The 25,641-nt window shown below is 45.4% G+C and overlaps 1 protein-coding gene across 1 annotated transcript in view; it reads right to left on the bottom strand.

The window, feature by feature from the left end:
* Positions 1 to 25,641, bottom strand: part of LOC121859080 (ADAMTS-like protein 1) — a gene marked incomplete at its 3' end in the record, with an annotated part of 66,472 nt that overhangs the window by 17,407 nt on the left and 23,424 nt on the right. The window contains exons 3-4 of the mRNA XM_042355753.1: positions 4,881 to 4,993; positions 4,487 to 4,739 (exon numbers count right to left, since the gene is read on the bottom strand). Coding sequence (XP_042211687.1) covers positions 4,487 to 4,739; positions 4,881 to 4,993 — 366 coding nt within the window. The remainder of the gene's footprint in view (positions 1 to 4,486; positions 4,740 to 4,880; positions 4,994 to 25,641) is intronic.

Genomic DNA, 25,641 nt, shown 5'->3' with positions numbered 1-25,641 from the left:
GTCTCACCCCTCACTAGCGTCTCTCACCCCCTCACTAGCGTCTCACCCCTCACTAGCGTCTCTCACCCCTCACTAGCGTCTCTCACCCCTCACTAGCGTCTCTCACCCCCTCACTAGCGTCTCTCACCCCTCCTGGCGTCTCTCACCCCTCACTAGCGTCTCTCACCCCTCACTAGCGTCTCACCCCTCACCAAGCTTCTCTCATCCCTCACTAGCGTCTCTCACCCCCTCACTAGCGTCTCTCACCCCTCACTAGCGTCTCTCACCCTCACTAGCGTCTCTCACCCCTCACTAGCGTCTCTCACCCCTCACTAGCGTCTCTCACCCCTCACTAGCGTCTCTCACCCCCTCACTAGCGTCTCTCACCTCACTAGCGTCTCTCACCCCTCACTAGCGTCTCTCACCCCTCACTAGCGTCTCTCCTCCTCACTAGCTCCTCTCACCCCTCACTAGCGTCTCTCACCCCTCACTGCTTCTCTCACCCCTCATCAGCGTCTCTCACCCTCTACTAGCTTCTCTCCTCACTAGCGTCTCTCTACCCCTCACTAGCGTCTCTCACCCCTCACTAGCTTCTCTCCTCCTCCACTAGCGTCTCTCACCCCTCACTAGCTTCTCTCACTCCTCCACTAGCGTCTCTCACCCCTCACTAGCGTCTCTCACCCCTCACTAGCGTCTCTCACCCCTCACTAGCGTCTCTCTACCCCTCACTAGCTTCTCTCACCCCTCACTAGCGTCTCTCACCCCTCCTGCTTCTCTCACCCCTCACTAGCGTCTCTCACCCCTCACTAGCGTCTCTCACCCCTCACTAGCTTCTCTCACCCCTCACTAGTCTCTCACCCTCACTAGCACTCCTCTCACCCCTCCTGGCTTCTCTCACCCCCTCACTAGCTTCTCTCACTCCTCACTAGCGTCTCTCACCCCTCACTAGCTTCTCTCCTCCTCACTAGCGTCTCACCCCTCACTAGCGTCTCTCACCCCTCACTAGCGTCTCTCACCCCTCACTAGCGTCTCTCACCCCCTCACTAGCTTCTCTCACCCCTCACTAGCGTCTCTCACCCCTCACTAGCTTCTCTCACCCCTCACTAGCGTCTCTCACCCCTCACTAGCGTCTCTCACCCCCTCACTAGCGTCTCTCCTCCTAGCTTCTCTCACCTCACTAGCGTCTCTCACCCCTCATTAGCGTCTCACCCCTCACTCGTCTCTCACCCCTCACTAGCGTCTCTCACCCCTCCTAGCTTCTCCTCACCCCTCACTAGCTTCTCTCCACCCCCTCACTAGCGTCTCTCACCTCCCAGCGTCTCTCCACCCCTCTCAGCGTCTCACCCCTCACTAGTCTCTCACCCTCACTAGCGTCTCTCACCCCTCACTAGCGTCTCACCCCTCACCAGCGTCTCTCACCTCACCCTAGCGTCTCTCATCCCTCACTAGCTTCTCCTCCTCACTAGCTTCTCTCACCCCTCACTAGCTTCTCTCACCCCTCACTAGCGTCTCTCACCCCTCACTAGCGTCTCTCACCCCTCACTAGCGTCTCTCACCCCTCACTAGCGTCTCTCACCCCTCACTAGCTTCTCTCACCCCTCACTAGCGTCTCTCACCCCTCACTAGCGTCTCTCACCCCTCACTAGCGTCTCTCACCCCTCACTAGCTTCTCACCCCCTCACTAGCGTCTCTCACCCCTCACTAGCGTCTCTCACCCCTCACTAGCGTCTCTCACCCCTCACTAGCTTCTCTCACCCCTCACTAGCGTCTCTCACCCCTCACTAGCGTCTCTCACCCCTCACTAGCGTCTCTCACCCCTCACTAGCGTCTCTCACCCCCCTCCTTGCGTCTCTCACCCCTCTAGCGTCTCTCACCCCTCACTAGCGTCTCTCACCCCTCCTTCAGCGTCTCTCACCCCTCACTAGCTTCTCTCACCCCTCACTAGCTTCTCTCACCCCTCACTAGCGTCTCACCCCTCTCTGGCGTCTCTCACCCCTCACTAGCGTCTCTCACCCCTCACTAGCTTCTCTCACCCCTCACTAGCGTCTCTCACCCCTCACTAGCGTCTCTCACCCCTCACTAGCGTCTCTCACCCCTCCTAGCGTCTCTCACCCCTCACTAGCGTCTCTCCCTCACTAGCGTCTCTCACCCCTCACTAGCGTCTCTCACCCCTCACTAGCGTCTCTCATCCCCTCACTAGCGTCTCACCCCTCACCTAGCGTCTCTCCATCCCTCACTAGCGTCTCTCCCCCCTCACTAGCGTCTCTCACCCCTCACTAGCGTCTCTCACCCCTCACTAGCGTCTCTCACCCCTCACTAGCGTCTCTCACCCCTCACTAGCGTCTCTCACCCCTCACTAGCGTCTCTCACCCCTCCTAGCTTCTCTCCTCCCCTCACTAGCGTCTCTCCACCCCTCACCTAGCCTCTCACCCCTCACTAGCGTCTCTCACCCCTCCTGCGTCTCTCACCTCACTAGCGTCTCTCACCCTAGCGTCTCTCACTCCTCTCTTGCTCCTCTCACCCCTCACTAGCGTCTCTCATCCCTCACTAGGTCTTCCTCACTAGCGTCTCTCACCCCTCACTAGCTCCTCTCCTCCTCACTAGCTCCTCTCACCCCTCACTAGCGTCTCTCATCCCTCACCTACAAGCCAGACCTTCATTTGTTTTGTGATTGTTTTTAGGTGTTGAAGGTTCACACAGGTCCTTTATTCTCCATTAAAACACCGACTAATCACCTCAACACCGACTTCACCTCAACACCAACTAGTCACCTAAACACCGACTTCACCTCAACACCGACTAGTCACCTCAACACCGACTAGTCACCTCAACACCGACTTCACCTCAACACCGACTAGTCACCTCAACACCGACTTCACCTCAACACCGACTTCACCTCAACACCGACTAGTCACCTCAACACCGACTTCACCTAAACATCGACTTCACCAACTTTAAGAATCTCGAGGAAATGCATCACCCATCCTCCCTCTCAACTTGGGTTTAGACATAGGCAAGATGACCTCTAACCACCATGGGAAGTAACAAGGATAACAACATATGGGAACTACCTTACATATGATTAGTTAATGATTCCTAAACTGTATTAGGATTAGCCTAGTGTCCTAAAGAGTCCTATTGACAGGGGAGGGGATGTTCCTCCTCCTCTTCCTGCATTATCGAAAGTAAAACATAGCAACTCATTGTTATTACTCGTCCTGTCACTCTCCCCAAGCCAGTGTCATTACTCGCTCTGCCACTTCCCTTCCCCTACCACTGCTGCCCCCTTCTTACTCTGACCACTCCTGCCCCGCCCCTTACTCTGACCACTCCTGCCCCGCCCCTCTGACCACTCCCCCGCCCTTATTCTGACCCTCCTGCCCCGCCCTTACTCCGACCACTCCTGCCCCGCCCCTTACTCTGACCACTCCTGCCCCCTTACTCTGACCACTCCTGCCCCCTCCCTCACCCCATCTACTTCACAAATCCACCATTCTCTCACACTTGGCTCCAAAGCTCTCCCGCTCCTTCAAATGTTTTAGCATACAAATTGACAAACATAAAATAATACTGGTAGGCAAATTGGCGAGATTCTAATCGTTTGTTTGAGAACCACACTGAGTGATGTGGCCGTAAAGACTCGTGTTATCACTGTGCTAGCGAGTGGATGAGGTCAATGTTTACACTTCAGACACTCTTGGTGGACGGACACTCTTGGTGGACGGACACTCTTGGTGGATGGACACTCTTGTGGATGGACACTCTTGGTGGATGGACACTCTTGTAGACGGACACTCTTGGTGGATGGATACTCTTGGTGGACGGACACTCTTGGTGGACGGACACTCTTAGTAGATGGACACTCTTGGTGGATGGACACTCTTGGTGGATGGACACTCTTGGTGGACGGACACTCTTGGTGGACAGACACTCTTGGTGGACAGACACTCTTGTGAACGGACACTCTTGGTAGACGGATACTCTTGGTGACGGACACTCTTGTGGACGGACACCTTGGTGACGGACCCTTGTGACGGACACTCTTGGTGGACGGACGGTACATAATATTAATAAAAATACAATTTCTCAAAACCGTTTTAGAAGATGTGATTCAGAAATTAACTCATAGGAGGAGAGTCGGGGGTGAGGTGTTTGTTGTGGGGGAGGAGAACAAACACCTCCCCTCTCCGCACCTATCTCACACCTCCCCCCCTCTCCGCACCTATCTCACACCTCCCCCACCCACACTTACACCTCCCCCACCCCACCTCTCTCCCCACCCACATCTACACCTCCCCCACCCACCACCCCCACCCCCCTCCCCCCCTCTCCCCCACCTATCTCACACCACCCACACACCTCCCCCCCTCTTCCCACCCCCCTAACCCCACCTCCCCCTCTCCCCACCCATCTCACACCACCCACCTCCCCCTCTTCCCACCCACACCCCTACCTATCTCACACCTCCCCCTCCACCCACACTACACCCCACCACACCACCACTCACCTGACAGCGTCCATTGATGCAGAGATCGTGAGACTCCTTAGCACACCTGGTACCGTCCTGGACCCTGGGATTGAGGGTTACGATGGGTCCTCCTCCCCGGGCCCGGCAGGTGAGGGCACAGGGGTCACTACCTTCTGATGGCTCCCACTCGTACATGGTGCCCTCGTGTGGCAGGCCGTCGTACTCCGCACACTGCACCGCCCGGAAGTCGCGGCTCCCGGCAGGACAAGGGTCAACATTGCACAACTGGTACCTGAAGGAGTAGAAGCAGAAGGTCAGGAGGGTTTCTTAAGGGTGCTGGTTGTTTACTCAGTGTTGATCGGTTAATTAAAGGGATCATATCCTTAAGACACCAATAAGACTTAATTAAGAGGTCGTGCAGGTGAGGACCTACCTGACGGAGTCCCCTCGGCAGCCAGCGTAGTGAAGGCATCGTCGGGTCTGTACAGCAGCGCCTCCGTCACACGACCGAGAGCACAGTGACCAGTCCGACCATGACGACCATCCCTGTGGCGGGAATAATAATAATAATAATAATAATAATAATAATAACAATAACAATAATAATAATAATAATAATAATAATAATAATAATAACAATAATAATAATAATAATAATAATAATAATAATAATAATAATAATAATAATAGTAGTAGTAATATCAATAACAATAATAACAACTTTCTTCCTCTCCTCTCCTCCCTGTGTTACAACAACAACTAGACTGCTATAATGAACACACAAAAAATGTATAGAAACAAGTTACTCCTTAAATGACACGGAAGAATTACAGCTCAAGTCAGTTGGCGTGAAATGTGTTTATTGGCCTTAAAGATGGGAGCTGTTTGGTTAACTTTTCGTTCTGGCAGCCACTACATCCTCGAAAAATCGTAAGTTAAATTCCCCTTCACTGGATATTTATCTCACTTAGATTACGACATTAAGGGAGATTCTCAAATATTCGTAAGTTTAGTATTTCTCTTAACTATATATATATACTGAGAATGTGTCCCTTTTGTTGAGATATAAAGATAGTTTCTCGAGTTAACGTGAGAATAAAATTACAGCAAAAATATTCGTCCAAATTTTTATCAAAGTCAAGACAGAAATGAGGCTACCAAAATGGCGTTAAGATTACACCGAGACTCCACCTTGGTCTTCAGGTCTACTTCATCCACTTCTTCAGGCTCTTCTCTTCATCCACTTCTTCAGGGTCTTCTCTCCATCCACTTCTTCAGCTCTTCTCTTCATCCACTTCTTCAACTCTTCTCTTCATCCACTTCTTAAGGGTCTTCTCTTCATCCACTTCTTCAACTCTTCTCTTCATCCACTTCTTCAGCTCTTCTCTTCATCCACTTCTTCAACTCTTCTCTCCATCCACTTCTTCAGGTTAGTTTAAGTGTTGGACCTTACTACAGTGTGGAGCGGTCCATGATAAAGTGGCGGACATGGCTGGAGTGATGGACGTTACTTAAGTCTTCTTCAGGAGGTCTTCAGGTCTCTCGAGCAGGTCCAGGTCCGTGCAGGAGGAGCCAGTGACTTAACATCCTTTTCAGGGACCAGAAAAAGGGACCTCCGCTAGCCAAGAGTTGAACTTGGCTGTGTTTTTCAAGATGCTGGCGGCATCCGGTTGGCTACTTCCCGCCAACTTGGCGCGGAATGCCAGCCGTTCCGGCGTGATCACCCGACTGCGGCAAGACGGAACGAGTGAAGAGAATAATTAGGCGATACGCATTGCTGCATCTGTCTGTCTGTCTGTCAGCTGATGCCCTGACCTCCAGTTGACCTTGACGTGTAAAATGCATCCTCGACCCCATCATACTCCTAAGAAGTTGGACGCTGTAAACGCGCTTGTGTTCCGTCTTACGCAGGATACAAGGGGGTGTCCAATAAACTAGCCCCCCCCCCCAAGGCAAATCTCAGAAGAAAAAAAAATATCCCGACATCACCATAACCACAGTGTTGCCACATCTCTCACTTCCCACATGTGCCACATCTCTTTCGGGCTGCACACAGTTAACATTCACGCTTGAACGACCTTGTTAACAATAATTAATCTACTGTAGATGTTAATGTGAGTGGTGGGGGAATGTGTTGATGATGGTGGTGGTGGTTGTAGTGGGGCTGGTGGAGAGGAAAAATGATGTTGTATGGATGAAAAGAATCAGATATTATGACCAGGAAATAAAATAATATAAGTAAGGTCAGGTCAGGTCAGGTAATCGGAGTAACTGACCTAACATACCAAGAGACAGTCAGTGAGATAAGAGGCCACTAGAGGTCAAACTTAGCCTGACCTTAAGAAATATAACAAGGGGAAGGTCATGACTCGTAAGCCAGGTCGAGATCAAAGTCCGTAAACCAGGTCATTCTGGGTCATCGTTAACAAATGACCTCGCACGGCACCAATGGGAGACGATCAGCTTAAATGGCATTCTAAGACACAGCTTCGGGGTCAGAACCAACCACAGCGGCGTCACAACACTCACAGCAGCGTCACAACACTCACAGCGGCGTCACAACACTCACAGCAGCGTCACAACACTCACAACAGCGTCACAACACTCACAACAGCGTCACAACGCTTCCGTGACGCCTGCTGGACCACCACCCCTCGACCCCCTGACACGATGATCCTCCCCATACTGGCCAGATATTATGTAAATAATATTGATTATGTGTTAAAGGAATACCCTTCCTTCCTTAGGCTTTAGTAAGCCCCTTTATAATATTTATACTGTATATACTTGTCACACTTGCCAGATGCTTCTGGTGTCATTGTACAGGGGTACCTAGTGACAGCACTAGGATCCCGCTTCCTCTATCAAGGAATAAAGAATTGAAATTGAAATTGAATTGAATTGAAGTATTCTTAAAACAACCCCCAACATAGGCCGCGTCATCACCTCTTACCAAAATAACAAACTACATTACCAAAAATAATCACCAACCCCAGAGAACGTTTTTATTACAAATTAAATTGTTCATTAACATATTTACTCGAATGTGGTAATAAAAATCCCCATTGGTAACCCTGCTTTTGTCTGCTGTTGTCTGCTGCTGTCCAAGTGGCGGGAGTCTGCTGGCCGGGAGTGGCTGTGAGCGATCGTGTGTTGTTATATAAAAAAGTCCATAATAACAAGGACTCTCAGCTTACACCCAGGCCAATTTTCATCCGTTTTACTTTACACTTATGATACGTCGAAGCAACTTACTGATAATGTGGTATGATAAATTCAGTAGAACAAACAATAAAATTAATATAGTTTTGTTGTTTATTCATTAATAAGTTTCGGTATTTATGCTTTTGATATGTAAACACTTGCCCTCCCCTGTCCTGAACAACTTCCTGTGATACGTGTCTCTGTGCTGTAGCCAAGTGAATCATATCAAGACGTCTGTAATATCTCTAGTTTATGGAAGAAAAATAGACCCGATTTCACGAGTCATCGTACAATAAATAATGATTAGAGAGAGAGAGAGAGAGAGAGAGAGAGAGAGAGAGAGAGAGAGAGAGAGAGAGGAGAGAGAGAGAGAGGACAGACACACACACACACACACACGATAAAACAGTGACATTGGAACTTTAATTACCTCTCAACAATAACAACAACCCAAATCCACCCTAATTGCCCTGAAACGTGAAAACGACCTAACGATCGTTTGGGGGGGTGGAGACACAGGAAGGAGAGAGAGAGAGAGAGAGAGAGAGAGAGAGAGAGAGAGAGAGAGAGAGAGAGAGAGAGAGAGAGAGAGAGAGAGAGAGAGAGAGAGAGAGAGAGAGAGAGAGAGATTTCAACACTCAACCAGTTTCAACCAGTCAACATAGATTTGATTTTTATAGGATATTGTCTACCAGTCTACCAAATCCTCTACCTGTCTACCAGTCTACCTCCTCCTTCACCCTCCCGCCCCTCCTCCTTCACCCTTCCGCCCCTCCTCCACAACAATACAATCTTTCCCACTTTTACTTTCTTTTTTATTACCCAAATTTATCAATGAACATTATATATTTTTTCCATTTTTTTTATTTTTTTATTTCGTGTAATCAATATATCGTCTTTCTATATCGACGTTCATAATTCTCAAAGTCAGATTTTATTTTTTTTTCAACTATCGCGAAAGAAATATTAATGTTTTCGTGGTTTTTTCTTTTATTTTTTTTCGTTCAATAATTACATTAATTTTAGATTTTAGCGTGACCTTTAACATGACCTTATATAACCTTACATCGTGATTAATTGACCTTGACCCTCTAGCGTGACCTTCCAGCGTGACCTTACATCGTGACCTTACATCGTGACCTTCCATCGTGACCTTACATCGTGACCTTACATCGTGACCTTCCAGCGTGACCTTAGCTTCAACTAACTTGCATAACTGGTGTAAAATTAGGTTACATAATATGATTAAACAAGTAAAATTTTAATTAATCTCATTCCGTTAGCCATAAAAGAAACTCACAGACATTTGGAATGACATTTAAAGTTAGCTATTATAAAAAAATAAGAATTCTATATTTAATGTATGCACTATGTTAATTTATCATATCAGTCACATGTCCGTACACCATTATATCATGGCTTGCATTTTGGCATCATCTACAGACAGATTACTGCACTCTACACAAGACTAAGGCCAGTACTTTCAACTATAATCACCTTGTTCCAGGATATAAAATTACAATGAGATTCTTTCAATAACACTTACATACATACATACATACATACATACATACATACATACATACATACATACATGCAAGTCTAACGTTTACCTAGTGATCAAACTTCTGTAAATGGCGGGAAAGAAACACGAACAGTAGCGGCAGTAACTGTTGTAGCGGCAGTAACTGTTGTAGGGGCAGTAACTGTTGTAGGGGCAGTAACTGTTTTAGAGGCAGTAACTGTTGTCGGTATAAAGGCTGTGGGGGGTTGTACAGGGGCAGGGGGGGCTAAGGCTGGGGGCTATAAGGAGGTTGCTATATGAGGCTAGGGGGGCTATATAGGAGGTTGTGGGGGGGCAGGGGTGAGGGAGAAGATGTAAACAGGGGAGAGGAAGAAAGCGATATCAAATAAGGGGAGAAGGAAAGAGGGAGAAAGTAGGGTGTAGGTGACAGAGTAGAAGGGAGAGAGAAGGGGAGAGGAGGAGAGGGAGAAGGGGGAGGGTGGGGAGAGGGAGGGGATGAAGTGAGGGCTTAGGTCTATTGTGATGAGGGAAGCCAATAAGAAGAGGCCCTACTTGGGGTTACTGCGCGTGCTACCGGAGGGTGTAGTGGGGAGGGGGTAGTGGGGGAGGAGGGAGGAGGAGGAGGAGGAAAGAAGAATATAGGAAAGAGAAGAAGGAGGAGAAAAGATGATGAGGAGGAAGTGTATCCGTTCACTATAGACGGGTCATAACCGTTCACTATAGACGGGTCATAACCGTTCACTATAGACGGGTCATAACCGTTCACTATAGACGGGTCATATCCGTTCACTATAGACGGGTCATACCGTTCACTATAGACGGGTCATAACCGTTCACTATAGACGGGTCATAACCGTTCACTATAGACGGGTCATAACCGTTCACTATAGACGGGTCATAATCAAATAAACAAACTTAACAATGTTCTCACCGAGGTCAGAGACACTCAGGTGTGACTTTGACCTCCCTTGACCTCAGGACGTGAAGGTCAGCCTCTTGTTTCAGTCAAATCGACCCATAGATAATTGAAATATTTTCTGAGTTTCTCTATACTGAAATACACCACAGATTTTACTGAAACATACCACAGATTTTACTGAAACACACCACAGATTTTACTGAAACACACCACAGATTTTACTGAAACACACCACAGATTTTACTGAAACACACCACAGATTTTACTGAAACACACCACAGATTTTACTCAAACACACCACAGATTTTTTCACTTAGACTACGGACTTCCTTCACTGAAACAGACCAGAGAGTTTACAGAGACAACACCCCGCCTGAACCCTTAAATTACAGTATTACACATCGTATCAACCACCAGACCTCTCACCCTCGACACAAAATGGAAAGGAAAAAATATAGTAGTCCCTCGGAGCCTGAAGGAGATGTGAAGCCACTCGACGCGATCTTGGTACACTCTTGATTATCTCCACCTTCCTGCCTGGTGTTTCTTCTGACGCCATCTTGGTACACTGCTGATACTAACCCTCCTTCCCTCCCTCGTCCTCATTACTCCCTTCCCTTCCTTAAATCTTTTCCTTGGGGTCAGATCCTGAGGTGAGGTCAGGGGGTCAACTCTTGAGGTGAGGTCAGGGGTTCAGCTCTTGAGGTGAGGTCAGGGGGTCAGCTCTTGGGGTTACCACCGTGGGTCAGTTCCTGGAGTCAGTTCCTGGGGTCAGGTGGGTCAGTCCTTGGGGTCAGTCCTTGGGTCAGTTCAGGTCAGTCTTGGGGTACCACCGTGGGTCAGTTCCTGGTCAGTGGGTTCCTGGGGTCAGTCCTTGGGTCCTTGGGGTCCAGTCCTTGGGTCAGTCCTTGGGGTGGGGTCAGTCCTTGGGTCAGCTCCTGGGGTCAGTCCTTGGGGTCAGTCCTTGGGGTCAGTCCTTGGGGTCAGTCCTTGGATCAGCTCCTGGGGTCAGTCCTTGAGTCAGCTCCTAGGATCAGTCCTTGAGTCAGCTCCTGGGGTCAGGCCTTGGGGTCAGGTACTAGGATGAGGCCTTGGGGTCAGGTACTTCAGCAGCGGCACCCCATCTCTCGTTCACGCCCCTGCAGGTACCGTGTCTAGTAGTGTCTTCAGCTGCCAACACAATAACATCCACGACCTGCTTCTGTGTACCCTAATACAGTATAATTATTTAACTAACCTTTATATATAATCTATCTTATTCATATCTAATTCAATATATAATTCTTTAACTTTTATATATAATACGTTTTATATATGTATTTAATTATGTTTCTTAAGAGTTATTTTAATTATCGTGTCTTCTCTTTTCTCTCTCTCTCTTTCTCTCTCTCTCTCTCTCTCTCTCTCTCTCTCTCTCTCTCTCTCGTCTTTTAGGGGCTTCTGCTTATTTCTCTTTCTCTTCTTCTTCCTCCCTTCATCCCACAACAACAAACATTATCACCACCCCTCCTACCACCACTCCTTCTCTAACCACAATTCCTATCGAAATCCTTCCCTACCATCGCTACCACAATTACTATACCATCATTTCCCATTGACATTCATTATTATTCTATTAACCCACCACTACAACTACCACAATTACCACCATCTACCACAATTACCACCATCAGTCATCATCACCACCAATCCACACAACTACCTACCACCATTCACTACCACCAACCCCTACAACTAACCTACCAAAATTCACTACCACCAACACCTACAACTATTCACCATCAACCCTACAAACATCAATCACCACCACTACAACAACTACCACCATCTTCTACCAGTTACCTACCGATTCAATTTACCTCGGATCGATATTTCAATATTTATACTGAACTGATGATAAGGGCCAACCAGGAAACGTCACGGAGGAGAAGGAGGGGAAGGAGGGGAAGGAGGGGAGGGGGCGAGGGGGGGTGGGGGATTGTAAGAAGCCTAAGTAAAGTATATGTCCACCCCTCACCCCTCCCCCCTCCCCCTCCCTCCCCCCATCCACACCCACACGTAAAAACTCTGATTCCGGTTTTCAAGAGTTTCAATTTCGGGTCTGATTCGGGTATCCGGATTTCGGTTCCGATATTAATTTTATGTTAACGAATTATACTGACGTCCTAATTATGTGCTTGTCTGTCTGGCTATCTGTCTATTGTCTGTCTGTCTGTCTGTCTCTCTGTCTGTCTGTCTGTCTGTCTGTGTCTCTGATTAACTCTTCTGTAGGTGTGGCAATTTCTCTCTCTCTCTCTCTCTCTCTCCAATCATATATTTACAACCAGTTCAGTCAAAGAGAGAGAGAGGAGGGGTCAAGGTAGGTAAGGAAGGAGAAAGGGGTGGAGGGGTGGAGGGAGGGAGGGAGGGAGGGAACCACTTCGCCCCTCGTCTGTAAATTGAATTGAGTGACGCCTCGATTTATGCGACTTTATAAAGAGTTAAGGACAGTTCTTCTTCTTCTTCTTCTTCTTCTTCTTCTTCTTCTTCACAACAAGTCAATAAACAAGAGTGTGAAATCGGAAGTAAAATGGCCCAGTTTGACTCACCTGAGGAATTAGAGGTTAAGTGAAGTATTTACTCTCTCTCTCTCTCTCTCTCTCTCTCTCTCTCTCTCCGTTAAGATATTTTCACAACTTTCTGAATCAACATCAAGACTGATTGAGAAAATTCCAGACAGACAGACAGACAGACAGACAGACAGACAGAGAGACAGACAGACAGACAGAAAGACAGGAAAGACACTACAATACCTCCTTAACTACAGTAAGCAACAGTTGTAAAAAAGTACCGAACTTTGTTACTTAAATAAAAGTATTGTTACGTTGGCAAACTGTTACTCAAGTCAAAGTAAAAGTATCCAAAGTTCACTTTACTCAAATAGAAGTGAAAAAAAAATTAAGTATCTAATTGATAAAGTACTGAAAATTTTTTTGAGTACTTATGTAAATTTACTTTTTTACTTAACAACTCTGGTAGACAATAAATAAAGACCCTTCTCTCCCCCTCCATCATTTACTGATTAAAAAGGTGAAAAGGAGAGGAAGACGAGAGGAGGGGGGGTAGGGAGAGGAGTGGGGGAAGGGAGAGGGGAGGGGAGGGAGGTAGGGAGAGGGGAGGGGGCGGTAGAATTTTTCCTTACAACTATACTCGAATCGAACCCTGGAGACGTGGGTTTGTGAGTCGACAGAGATAGCCAAGAGGTGAAGGAAGGAAAGGAAAGAGGAGAGGGGGGAAGGGAGAGGGATGGAGGAAGAGGGGGAAGAGGGAGAAAAAGAAGAAGAGTGAGTGTTTGTATACTATAGAGGCTCGTCAATGGAGTTAGCCAGGCATTAACACATTGCTTTTCCACACCTTGTCCCCTCCTCTTCCCCCTACTCCTACCACTCCTCCTCCTCCTCTCCTTCTTCCTTATTCATCTATGTTATTCTCCTCTTTGTCTCTTCCACTCACCTTTATCCACAAAAAGATGGATTATTCCTTCCATTATCACGTCTTTCTTTTCTTACCGAGTTTCATAACATATTATCTTTTCCTGTCCCCTCCTATTCCTCCTTCCCTTCCTCCTCCTCCTCTTCCTTTTCATTGTTTATCTATGTTATTCCCCTTCGTAGCTTATTCCTCTCTCTCTCTCTCTCTCTCTCTCTCTCTCTCTCTCTCTCCCTTGAGTACGATGACTTAAACTCTTGAGTACGATGATTTAACCCCATGAGTACGATGACTTCACCCCTGAGTACCATAACTTAACCCCTTGAATACGATGACTTAACCCCTAAGTACGATGACTTAACCCATTAAGTGCTTCAAAGGTTAAGTCATCATGCTCAAGGGGTTAAGTCATCGTACTCAAGGAATTCATCGTAATCAGAGGGTTAAGTCATCGTAATCAGAGGGTTAAGTCATCGTAATCAGAGGGTTAAGTCATGGTAATCAGAGGTTAAGTCATCGTAATCAAGGGGTTAAGTCTTCAGCAGTTCGCCAGTGAGGCATTTTTCCCTTCATGCCAACTATAAATTATAAAGTGTTGAACACAGACTAACTTAAAGTATTTTTATTTTTTAATTCTAATATACGATAACCATTTCTTACGTTAGTTTAGTGTTAGAATAATGTTAACTTTGCTCTTGATTTTGTTATTTTCAATTTACTTTTTACTACAGAATTTCTGGTTAAGGAAATATTAATAAAAAATAGAAAATAGCCGGCCGCCAGACACCCACCCAGCGAACGGAACTGAAAATGGAGGCAGTAAAACTCATTTTCGGCCCATAAAATTTGAGCCACACAGTTATATTCTGTCGGGCAGTAGTTTTTGCTAGCGAGAGGCTCCTGATTGTAGCAAATTACCATTCAATATTTAGCGTTAATGGGTCGTGAATCACACATCAGGCGGCTGGGGTTGGTAGGGGGAGTGTTCATATGTGTAGTTCTGGTGGCCAACACATTCTTATATTTTTTTATCCTAGGATGAAAAACGTTTTATAATTATTGTTGTAATTTGTTCCCCAGGATGAACATGGTCATAATTTCTTACCCTATAAGCACTAAAACGAAACTGAAAAAAAAAATATATATATATTATTCGAGTCGCTAAGAGGGGATCATAAATAAATAAAAAAAAATAAAATATAATATAATATAAAACAATAAAATTAAATTCAAGTGAGCAGTAGATAAATAATAAATAAAATAATAATAATTCAACAAAAAACCACACTTCCTAATTACGGTCACTGGGCAGAACAGGAGAACAGAGGTGAGAGCAGCCCGCCTTGTCGTCACCAGTTGGGTCGTGGGCTAATATGTCCGTTGGGCCACTCTCCCTCCCTCTCACCCCACACACACAGTCTCCTCCCCACTCCTCCCACTCCACCCAAGTGACTATCTCCCGCAGGCCGCTTTCCTCTCTTTTATTTGCGGCTCAGAGTACAAGGATACGCCACCGTCTCTCATAGGATTTTACGAGAGGTGTACTAGGATACGAGCTTGTGTTTTGTGTTAGGAGTGGCTTACTGGGATGTTAGGAGAGATGGCTTACTAGGATGTTAGGAGAGAGTGGCTTTAGGATGTTAGGAGAGTGTGGCTTACTAGGAGGTTAGGAGAGTGGCTTACTAGGAGGTTAGGAGGTTAGGGGAGTGTGGTGATGTGGCTTACTAGGAGGTTAGGAGAGATGGGGCGTGGGGAAGAGGAGGGAGTGGGGTAGGGGGAAGGGGAGTGGGGTAGGGGGAAAGGGAGTGGGGTGGGGAAAGGGAGTGGGGTAGGGGAAGGGAGGGGGAAGGGGAGGGGGTAGGAGGGGATTGGGGTAGGAGGAAGGGTGGGGTGGGAGGTGGGGGAGTGGGGGGGGAAGGGGGAGTGGGGTAGGGGAAAAAGTACAAGGATGTCTGGGTAGTTTCTTGGAGTGGCCCTGCAGGTCCTACGCTGGAGGGTGGTGGTGAGGGCTGGGGGCTGGTAGTGAGGGGCTGGGGCTGGTGGTGGTGAGGGCTGGCAAATAGAATGTCATATGAAATTTTGTGCATACATACATTTTGAGAGAGAGAGAGAGAGAGAGAGAGAGAGAGAGAGAACATTACGTATCTAGTCTCTTCTTCTTCTTCTTCTTCTTCTTCTTCTTCTTCTTCTTCTTCCTCCTCCTCCTCCTCCTCTTCCTGTTCTTCCCATTTAAGAATCTTCACAATTAGTCACTCACACACATAAAGACACGTCTGGGCGGATACCAGTCTTACAGTCAGTCCTTTTGAGGTCTGACTGTATGCTGAGAAAGGACTTGCAGGACCCCCCCTCAACCCCAAAAGTTCCAACGGGCTCAAAAAAAGTTTCTAAACACCACTAGTGAATAGCTTCTTCCTCTGTCATAACATTACCGTAATAAACTCTTGAGCGACTTTATTCTTCACAAGAGTCAAGACGAACAAGATTATTTACCGGAAGAAAAGTAAATTGTCTTTCAGTGTTAAACTCACTTGTAAAAGATAACATAATTCCTTTCCTCTATACTACAGTAGACGCCTAAAATATCCGGCTGCCAGGGTCTTAATTTATCCGGCTGCCAGGGTCTTAATGTATCCGGCTGCCAGGGTCTTAATGTATCCGGCTGCCAGGGTCTTAATGTATCCGGCTGCCAGGGTCTCCGGCTGCCAGGGTCTTAATGTATCCGGCTGCCAGGTCATCCTGCCTGTAATGTATCCGGCTGCCAGGGTCTTAATGTATCCGGCTGCCAGGGTCTTAATGTATCCGGCTGCCAGGGTATTACTTTATCCTTGAAGCTGAAGACGAAAACAATTTCAGATAAAAAAAAAAGAGAAATCGATGGCGGAAGAATACCATTTTCTACAACAGTGTGATGGATGTGTCGACGCACTGTACAGAGCTAGGTCAAGTCAGGTCAGGTCGGGTTAGGTTAGGTTTTAAAAGAACACGAAGGATTTACAATATTAAGAAGGAGGAAGGGCAGTGTGTGTGTGTGTGTGTGTGTGTGTGTGTGTGTGTGTGTGTATTTCAAAAATATACAAAAATGCGACACCAAAGGCATAAGGGGAAAAGCACACACACACACGCACGCACACAGAAGAATATAAGCAAACAAGAAACGGCCCCGAGGAAAACACACACACATACACACACACACACACACACACACACACACACACACTCAAGAAACAGAGTCCACGCCATTTCTCTCCCCTGTGTTTACGGAAGGCGGGAAAATGAGCCAGGCTGTCAACAAGAGACGTCTGCAGTCCACGGTAAATTCCCGCAAGATTTCAGTTCTTTACTCTTCCAGATCAACTGTCGGCCGAGAAATGGACCACAAACACACTTGATATAATTGCTGGCAGACCTCAATCCAGCAGGGACCTTCATCAACCAACTGTCGGGAACCTCTCGGAGTGTTAGGCGACCCGATGGAAATTGTCGAGGATTTGAGATTATTTTTGATGCCTCGCTGAAGAACGCGTAAACCTCTTATCCTCCGGTAAAACCCCGTGGAGGCTGGCTGAGGCTGGCTGAGGCTGGCTGGCTGAGGCTGGCTGGCTGAGGCTGGCTGGCTGGCTGAGGCTGGCTGATGGTTAATCTCAGTGAACATTGTGATGACTTGGTGGTGATGGTGGTGATGGCTTGGTAAGGGGTGGTGATGAAGATGATGAGGGCAGTGGTGGTGTTGGTGGTGGTGGTGGTGATGATGGTGATAGTGGTGGTGTGGATGGCATGATGAGTGAGGGTGGATGGTGGTGGTGGTGGTTGGATGAGCGATGTGGTGGTTGGGGTGGAACGAAAACTTAACCTTTGGAGTACAGTAGAGTACGATGTTAACCCCTGAGTACAATGGACAAGATCAACTATAGAGTACTATGACTTAAACCCCTTGAGTACGATGTCTTAACCTTCTGAGTACGATAGCCATGTACTCAAGGATGTTACGTCATCATACCCGAGGGTGTGACATGAAATTTGTCTCTCTCTGTAGGAGCACTGACCTGTAGGAGCTCTGACCTGTAAGAACTCTGACCTGTAAGAGTTCTGACCTGTAGGAGCACTGACCTGTAGGAGCTCTGTCAGCCACCGGTGCTGGCCGAAGCCACTCTGACCTGTAAGAGCTCTGGCCTGTAGGAGCACTGACCTGTAGGAGCTCTGACCTGTAAGAACTCTGACCTGTAAGAGTTCTGACCTGTAGGAGCACTGACCTGTAGGAGCTCTGACCTGTAGGAGCACTGACCTGTAAGAACTTCCTCCTCCCAATTCTCATGGGGAGACAGAGAGGACACTTCACCTCTCTCCCTGGGTAAAGAGGTATCAGAACAGGCAGAACTCCAACCCCACAACTCCACACAGGAGGTAACCACACCTCCTCCACCCTGCCCTTCCCTCTCCACCCTGCCCTCTCTCCACTCCACCCTTCACCTCAGCCCTTCCTCCACCCACCCTCCTCCACTTAATCTGCCCCCTTTCCTCTCCACCCTGCCCCTTTCTGCTCCCTCCACCGCCCTTCCTCTCCATCGCACTTCACCTCCACCCAGCGCGAGGAATACACATAACGCGGAGGACTACACAACGCGGAGGAATACACACAGCGCGGAGGAATACACACAGCGCGGAGGAATACACACAGCGCGGAGGAATACACACAGCGCGGAGGAATACACGCAACGCGGAGGACTAGTTTATTGGGCCCCCTTTACTTCCCATGTATGGTGAAGCTTAGATCCATTACAGCGGCCAACAGGTCATTGGTTTTGTTGTTTAGTCACATGTTTATAAATAAGGAAGATCGTGACAATACCATAACTGTCAACCTATAGTCATGGTATAGCTATATTGGTGTAAATACTCACTTATATCACTTATATTGCAAAAAAAATTATCGTCGGTTCCTATACTCTCTATAAAATATTCTATCGTTTTCTGCCCATCGATATAAAATTCACCAGTATGGGAAGACATTATAAGAACATTCATTTATGAAGGAAAAAAAATAGAAAATAAAAAAGTTGCCATTTCTTAAAGCTTCCCGCCTATTACTAAACAAATCACATTAATAGGATCATAAAGGATACATTAATTTACATTTCTGATCCCTTATACTGGCCGATGTGCTTTTGTTTTTCGTTTATGTTTTGTTTTTTTCACTTATTTTTTCCCCAGGAGATTCTACGAACTATGTGGAAATTATCGTAAAATATTCAGTGGTATGTGAGGACTTGCAGGGGGCGGGGGGGGGGTGGGGTGGGTGGCTCCAGACAGTGTGAGTATCGTTCAATTAATTTTACTCTCCCTATGAGAACGTATCATCAATGCCGGCAAGAACGATTAAAAGTAATTGATTTCACCTCTTCGCTGCGCCTGACGAACACTTCTGACATCACTGGCGTTCTTGTGTGCTTAGAGACGTTCATTTCTTCAATATATAACGTGTATACTTTCTTAACTACGCCCCCTTAACCTACCCACCATACTGTCCCATAACCTAACCTAACCTACCCACCACACTGTCCCTTAACCTAACCTAACCTACCCTTTAACATCTACCCTTTAACATCTACCCTTGTAACCATCCCCCTTAAACCCCCTGCTCTTACCCCTTAACCACACCCTTTAACCACACCCTTTCATCTACAGAGTGTAACAAAAGTACTCACATATTAGACACGTTGTACTCATGAGGTTGTCCACTTTACGTCGTTAACTGAGGTTCGTTGAAGTAGAGAACCCGCAGCCAGGTTTCTACACCAGAGAACAACTTAAAAAGAAAACGATTGATGGAAGAGAAAACGTAAGAGGAAAATATATTCGCTCTCTTTCTCTCTTTTCTCCTTTCGTTATGTCTGTCTATCTGTCTATCTCACTTTGTCTTTCTGCCTCTTTCTGTCTCTCAATCTCTGTCTATCTGCTTCTTCCTGTCTCTCAATCTCTGTCTATCTGTTGGTCTATCTGCCGTTTTCTGTCTCTCAACCTCTGTCTGTCTCTGTCTGCGTCTTGCTGTCTGTCGGTCTATCTGCCGTTTTCTGTCTCAACCTGTCTGTCTGTCTATCTGTCTCTTTCTGTCTCTCAACCTCTGTCTGTCTGTCTATCTGCTTCTTCCTGTCTCTCAATCTCTGTCTATCTTTCTGTCTATATGTCTGTCTATCATCCTCTGTCTATCTGTCTATCTGTCTTTCTGTCTCTCAATCTCTGTCTATCTTTCTGTCTATATGTCTGTCTATCGATCTGTCTGTCTATCTATCTGTCTGTCTGTCTGTCTGTCTGTCTCTACATGATTCACTTATTCTCTCAACACCTACTGACAAGTCCTGACACGTCCTGACACACTCATTCTAACGTCAGCAGCTCACCACCATAGCTTACTGACCGGCTGATGGAGGATGTTCTTGAGGAGGGTGTCAAGTTCTGGTGTTGGCTGACCAATGACCAGTTCAGACATTTGGTGAGATTGAAATCACTATAGGACTTTTGCTTCACCCTGTATATACTGTACGCACTTTTGCTTCACCCTGTATGTTCTGTACGGACTTTTGCTTCACTCCGTATATTCTGTACGTACTTTTGCTTCACCCTGTATATACTGTACACATTTTTGTTTCACCCTGTATATTCTGTACGGACTTTTGCTTCACCATGTATATTCTGTACGCAATTTTGGTTCACGCTGTATATTCTGTACGTACTTTTGATTCACCCTGCGCGCACACACACACACACACACACACATACACGCACACACACACACACACACAGTATTCTCTTTGACGACAGGGCAATACCTTTGATGACGTCATATTATAGGGCCGCCAAGCCTTCATCAATTAAACTAACATTAAAAATATATATAAAGTACACTGTAACTCAAATGCTTTCAAATGACTAAATATCAATTGTCATTTTCAGTTAAACAGCTTAACTTCACAATTTTTTTCTTTTTTTATTAAACAAATGACAAACGAGAAATATTTTACGTTTTTATTATTATTATTTTTTTACTTTTGTTATTGGCTGGCAGTACTGTCCAAAATTGTTTACCTAACACTATAAAAATGTTTACATAACACATTTCGTTCTGTTAATGTTAATAAGTGTTATTGTTTATCGTGTCTAATTGTTAATGACCAGTATGTTTATTATTAACCTGGTACATTATAAGTGACCTTTAATGTTGAAGTGCAGTAATATGTGTGTGTGTGTGTGTGTGTGTGTGTGTGTGTGTGTGTGTGTGTGTGAGGTGTGTGTGTGTGTGTGTGTGTGTGTGTGTGAGTGTGTGTGAGTGTGTGTGTGTGTGTGAGTGTGTGTGTGTGTGTGTGTGTGTGTGTGTGTGTGTTCGTTCATTTTGAAGGTAGGGATTGAAATTTGGTAGGGAGGTGCGGGCGGCCACGTCCAGGTATTACCCGTCCCTCCACACGACCCCGCAACAGTGGTCAGTGTTGAGGATGGTAGGGCGTGACGCTGCGAGGCCTTAACCCAACCACTCCCGTATAATCCTTATATCTACACAGTATTTACTAACTTACTGTACATGTATAAGCAACTTAGTGTCTCAAGTGCGGTAATACATTATAACACCAAAATGAATGTAATTATTATTTGTACTAACTATAAACTTTCTATCTATTCATCTTGTTATTATATTATTCACCTAAACTGATCAGATTCTTTTAATAATACATTATACGGTAAAAGAGTTTGAGCATTATCACAGTACAAAATATTTCTATTTGTTATCAACAATTTCATTTCGTTATAACTGTTATCATTACCATTTTTAGCTTGTAAGTAATTTAACATTCCAAATTCAGTGATGCATAAAATGCTACGAACATCACAAAATGTTTAGGCAAGATATCGTCAATGTCTTCCGAGCCACCTAATAATGGCGGCAAAACACTAGAGAGTTGAAGGACAAAAACTATGGCTGCAAGGACTGAGCGCGCGCACACACACGCCCTCTCTCTCTCTCTCTCTCTCTCTCTCTCTCTCTCTCTTCTTTACAAAAAACTACACTGCGGAGCTTTACTGTTGCAAAGCCGTATTAATGCAAATGAATTCCTCTTTCATTTTTTGGCTGCGTTTAGACAGGAGAAAAGAAGAGGGCGCGGTGCCGTGGCGCGTCCCTCCCCGGCACTTATTGACCAGGGAACACGACACCCGGCCATACGTCGCCGCCTCTGGAAAATGTCACCATTCGTTTTGTTTTTGTTGACGTGTCTTCAAGTGGACAGATGGAGGTCACGGTTTAGACTCACAGGTTCCTGCGATTAATGTGACTTACCTGTTGGTAACGACGATGGTAGGAATGAGACCTCAGCATGTTTCAGTGTTCGCCAACCTTGGTAACAACTTGTGTATTCTCCGTCACAACCATTACTGGTAGTCACGGAGAATTAATTACTGGTGTGCCCATCAGTCTCACCGTCGTAGCCATGAACGGCAGAGATATGGTCGTTGTAGTGCTTTTATTTACCCGTTACACATCTCTCACCATGCTTAACAATATTAACAATCTTCATGACATTCTTATTGCTATCAGTGATTGCAGGATTCACGATGTTATGCTCCACCTACACACAGCCTAGTGTGCTGACTATATATTGGAAGTGAGAAGTCAAGCTGTGAAGAAATTACCCCGTGAACAGTGTTGTGCAGTACAGAAGGTAGTAGGCAGCTACCAAACAGGGAAGATATTGGAAGCATAATGGTAGACCCTGCTGTCATATGGCACCAAGTCCCAGGTTGCTGATCTGACTTTCTGCCTCATTTACACACAATTGCAGTGTCTCAATTGTTTCTTACTATTACAACACAACATACATATATTGTTTCTCACTACTGATCTTTTTGTATTTATTTCTTATTTATTTATGGTCCATTATTATCATCATCATCATCATTATTATTATTATTATTATTATTATTATTATTATTATTATTATTATTATATTTTCGCCCCCAGGCCCTGATGTGGGTCACTGACCTGTGCCCGGGTGGGCTAATCCCGTAATAAAATTGAAGACTACAATACACAAGTGTGTTTCTACCTGCCTGATGTTTGTCTGTACACTGATACCGATCGTCGGAAAATTACTGGAGACTGGTGGGACAGCCAGTGGTAATTCGACGACACTTGTGAGATATCTACTGCTTCTGTACACACGACCTGGCCGCTGGTAACCAGTGGTGGAAGCTGGGTAAGCGGTGAGGAGGGTCGTAACAATATTGCTGATGACTACTGTAATTACTGACCAGATTACGCGCTTGTATTTGATTGCAGTAATAATATTTTAACGTGAACTTATATCTTCTTTTAGGAGGAATAATCATCACACCGCCGGGCTTTCTGTGTCGTACTCTGAGACGGAAGACTCATGTAGTGGGAGACAGTCATCATGACGTCATCTGTTATTCCATTCTTGGGAAATGTTTCAGCCTTTCAGTAGTTAGTTTGAGTTATTATGGCGATAAACTATAAAAGAATAATGGGAAGACTGAGGGAAGCATTAAATAAAATAGTAACGAGGAAGATAACGACAAACTTGAGAGATAGAGAGAGAGAGAGAAATACCATTCCTTGGCAAACTGTTAAACTAAAATACTTCTTCACTTGTAAATTCCTCTCACAAGTTAATTCTACAATAAATTAAAATGTGGAGAAAAATAATCAATATATAACATAAATAAAACCAAATGAAACGTTACAAAATATAAACAAGAAACATCTTACATAAACCGAAGAAACGGGTTCAGTTACAATATGAATCTTAATACAAAAGATCGATCACAAAATAAAACATCAAATTGGGTACATAATGTTACAGCGTTCATATGTTAAGCCCTGATATTTACAGTTAAATCACAGCGTAATCCGCCAGAAGACTCTGACCGCCTTAAGAATACCACAAACTCGTCTCTTTTACTTATAGGAAGTTCATTAGAGCAGAGACGTTAAAGCCAAAATTGAATTCATCCAAAATCTCTTTATAATACTCACGAAATTCGTACTGAAATTCTACCGTCAATCCACGATTTTCTTTTCAGAATGAATGAGGAAAGATACTCGGTCCTCTAAACACTAAACGCCAACAATAAAGTGGATTTACAAGACTCCAATATCCCATTAAGAGATGCTGTGTAGATAGTGAGCTGCAGATACAATCGTAGACATGACGATTAACATAAATATCTTAGGAGTGGTTCATAAAACTCCTGCGACGAGAGGGAGTCACAGTACATCAGGCAGCAACAATGGCGGCATTATTATGGTTGTGTCGGGAGGCAGCTCGGCTCTTCTCGTTATTGGCCGATACATCGCTCCCCACAATCATCTCACATTAAACCGTGACTCCACCGTATATTACATTACCCCAACTCCACACTCATGAAGTATCCAGCTCCAAATTAGGGGCTAAAAACCATATTAGTGGGGGAAAAAAAAACCGCAAAGATGGACCCGTGCGGTAGGGCAGCCAGTGAAGCGTGTAACTTTACCCTACGGGAATTTAATTTAATTTTGACTGACTTTTTAATTACACGGATGTTTGTAAATATCTGGTAATGGATGCTATGGTTATTAATCCTCTTTAACTTACTCCCGCAGACAGAAATCATAAGGGAATTGTAATTCCATAGAAAGTGAACGGTGTTAAAATCATTGCCGCCGAGAACATTACCATTTATTACAAACACAACCAATAAGCAATCTTACACATAATGTTTATTTACTGAACATTAAGTATCGGTTAATCCTTCACACTATCACCTAAACTCAACTAAGATCACACAAGCGCAACCGGAGTCAAACAGCTAGCTTATTCAAATGCTCCCAGCGTTAACAGAAGCCGCGGACTCAGAACACCTCACTGCCCTGCACCGTAAACATGTGGTAAAGGCGCGCATTATTACATTATTAATACAGTACATTTATATTTCACATCCAGCTAACGGTACAGCGATAAAAGGTTTCCTGGAGTGAAGTAGATGTATCACAAGCTGACTAATGATGGGATCTGGAGCAGGAACGATAGTCGCCCTCACCCGAGATGGAGAGCAGCGAACAGTGAGGTGACACCCTCGTAGTAGTAGTAGTAGTAGTAATAAACGAAGTAGCATATGTAGAATTAATAGTAGTATATTAGTAAATTAATAATAATAATAATAATAATACCCAGGAGAGCTTCATCATTAAAGACGACCCAAGGAGCCGTTGTGACTGCCTGGGTCTTCATTAACTATGTATTTACGTCATTACGAATTCTTTATCAAGGAGCTGAAGCAGTCATACCCACTACTCGTCTTCTGCCAGTACTTGATGACACGACTGGAGAAGCACTGGGCAGGCACCTTCCTACCGTCTTCCTTTCCTTCCCACCTCCTTCCTTCCTTCCTTTCTTCCTTCCTTTTTTCACCCCCATTCTTTCATTCCCTCCGGTTCCTTTCTTCTTTCCCTCTCATCCATACTTTCCTTCCTAACCTAACCTAACCTACACTACACTATATAATTGATAGTGACACTGTCAAAGACTTCAGGCCACCTGGCTTATTGTATCATGATCTTTGTAATTACTACATTGAATCGGGGGTGCTTGGGGACATTCTTGCTGTTTATCCCAAATTTGCTAGCCCTCACTGATTAGTCTTCAATTAGAGTATGACGTCCAATGTATATGAACCACTGTCTTGCATGGCAGCGAACAGTGACATCACCCACACGACTCTGACCTATATATACTGCTAATGAATATGATGCATTTCTTTGTGTATGAACCTCTGTCCTGTGTGGCAGTGAGAAGTGATACCACCCTCAGTGTCAAGACCTGACTGAATTACTCACAATAGGCAAACTGTACTACAAGCTTTGTCAATAAATTTGTTAAACTAAAAAAACTTACTACCAATCCCTTCCCTCCATCCTCATTAGAAAAGAAGATTCCTTTAAACCTTCCTTCGCAACAGTCAAACTTGGTAAAAAAAAGAAAATGGAAATACTGAGGGCGGGGGAGAGGGAGAGGGAGGGCGATTTTGTGTGCA

Source organism: Homarus americanus, unplaced genomic scaffold (genome assembly GCF_018991925.1).
Source record: "Homarus americanus isolate GMGI-L3 unplaced genomic scaffold, GMGI_Hamer_2.0 scaffold60415, whole genome shotgun sequence".
NCBI lineage: Eukaryota > Metazoa > Arthropoda > Malacostraca > Decapoda > Nephropidae > Homarus > Homarus americanus.
This window is presented reverse-complemented; position numbering and strand designations above follow the sequence as displayed.